The 1,746-nt window shown below is 69.0% G+C and overlaps 1 protein-coding gene across 1 annotated transcript in view; it reads right to left on the bottom strand.

The window, feature by feature from the left end:
* LOC118158909 (voltage-dependent P/Q-type calcium channel subunit alpha-1A-like) overlaps positions 1-1,648 on the bottom strand; it is a gene marked incomplete at both ends in the record, with an annotated part of 2,116 nt that extends 468 nt beyond the window's left edge. The window contains 2 exons of the mRNA XM_035313580.1: positions 24-127; positions 1,409-1,648. Coding sequence (XP_035169471.1) covers positions 24-127; positions 1,409-1,648 — 344 coding nt within the window. The remainder of the gene's footprint in view (positions 1-23; positions 128-1,408) is intronic.
* Positions 1,649-1,746: the final 98 nt, after the last annotated feature.

A 1,746-nucleotide genomic window follows, 5' to 3' on the forward strand; every position in this document is an offset into this window, starting at 1 on the left:
CCCCCCCCCCCCCCCCAGCTCACCCGGACAGCACCCCCAGCACTAGGTTGAGCATAAAAAAGGAGCCGATGATGATGAGGGGGATGAAGTACAGCCAGTTCCAAGTGTTCCCTGAGGCGTCGTTGCTCTGGGGGGGGGGGGAAAAAAAGGGGGGGGGGGGGGGGGGGGGGGGGGCCCCCCCCCCCCCCCCGCGCCCCCCCCCTTTTTGTTCCCCAGTCCCGTGCGCACCCTGGGTCACGGACACCGGGAGCCCAGGGGGAAATGTGGGGACCGGAGACCCCCGGGGGACCCCCGGGGACTGGAGAGACCCTGGGGACCCCATAGGGACCCCCGGGGGAATCCCCCAGGGACCTGAGACCCCTGGGGGGCTCCATAGGGACCAGAGCCCCCCCGAGGGACCCCACGGGGACCAGAGAGACTCTGGGGACCCCAAAGGGACCACAGACCCCTGGGGGACCCCGTAGGGAATGGAGACCCCCTGGGGGATTCCACGGGAACCAGAGACCCCCTGGGGGATCCCATAGGGACCAGAGACCCCTGGGGGACCCCACAGGGACTGGAGACCCCCAGGGAAACCCCATAGGGCCTGGGGACCCCTGAGGGACCCCATAGGGACTAGAGACCCCCAGGGGACCCCATAGGGCCTGGGGACCCCTGAGGGACCCCATAGGGACTGGGGACCCCCTGGGGGACCCCATAGGGACCAGAGACCCCTGGGGGACGCCATAGGGACTGAAGACTCCTGGGGGACCCCATAGGGACCAGAGACCCCTGGGGGACCCCATAGGGACTGAAGACCCCTGGGGGACCCCATATTGGACTGGAGACCTCCAGGGGACCCCATAGGGACTGAAGACCCCCAGGGGGACCCCATAGGGACCAGAGACCCCCTGGGGGACCCCATGGGAACCAGAGACCCCCTGGGGGACCCCATAGGGACCAGAGACCCCTGGGGGATCCCATAGGGACCAGAGACCCCTGGGGGACCCCATGGGGACCAGAGACCCCCAGGGGACACCATAGGGACCGGAGACCCCCTGGGGGATTCCACGGGAACCAGAGACCCCCAGGGGACCCCATAGGGACCAGAGACCCCTGGGGGACCCGATATTGGACTGGAGACCCCCAGGGGACCCCATAGGGACTGGAGACCCCCTGGGGGACCCCATAGGGACCAGAGACCCTGGGGGACCCCATAGGGCCCGGAGACCCCCTGGGGGATTCCAGGGGAACCAGAGACCCCTGGGGAACCCCATAGGGCCCGGAGACCCCCATGGGAACCCCGCAGCGACCAGAGCCCTCCCCGGCGGGACCCCGCGGGGGGACCGGCGAGAGCCCCCCGGGGGGTGGTCGGCAGGCCCGGGGGGGTGGTCGGCAGGCCCGGGGGGGGGGGGGGGGGGGGGCTCACATAGTAGAGGAGGTCTGTCCACCCTTCCATGGTGATGCACTGGAAGACGGTGAGCACGGCGAAGAGGATGTTGTCGAACTGCGTGATGCCGTAGTTGGGGCCCTCCCAGTACTTCTTGCACTTGGTGCCGTTGGGGCAGATCCGCGCCGGCTCGTCCGTCCCGCACGGCACCTCCACCTTGATCTCGTCTGGGGGGGGGACACACACGGGGTCAGGGACCCCCCCCACACACACACACGGCTCCCCGAGGGGGAGCGGAAATAGCTCGCGCCAATTAACGGCGCCGTAATTAGCTCGTGGCAATTAATGGCGCGGTAATTAGGTTGTTCTGCGTCGGG

The sequence above is a fragment of the Oxyura jamaicensis genome, unplaced genomic scaffold (genome assembly GCF_011077185.1).
Source record: "Oxyura jamaicensis isolate SHBP4307 breed ruddy duck unplaced genomic scaffold, BPBGC_Ojam_1.0 oxyUn_random_OJ61135, whole genome shotgun sequence".
NCBI classification, from domain to species: Eukaryota; Metazoa; Chordata; class Aves; order Anseriformes; family Anatidae; genus Oxyura; species Oxyura jamaicensis.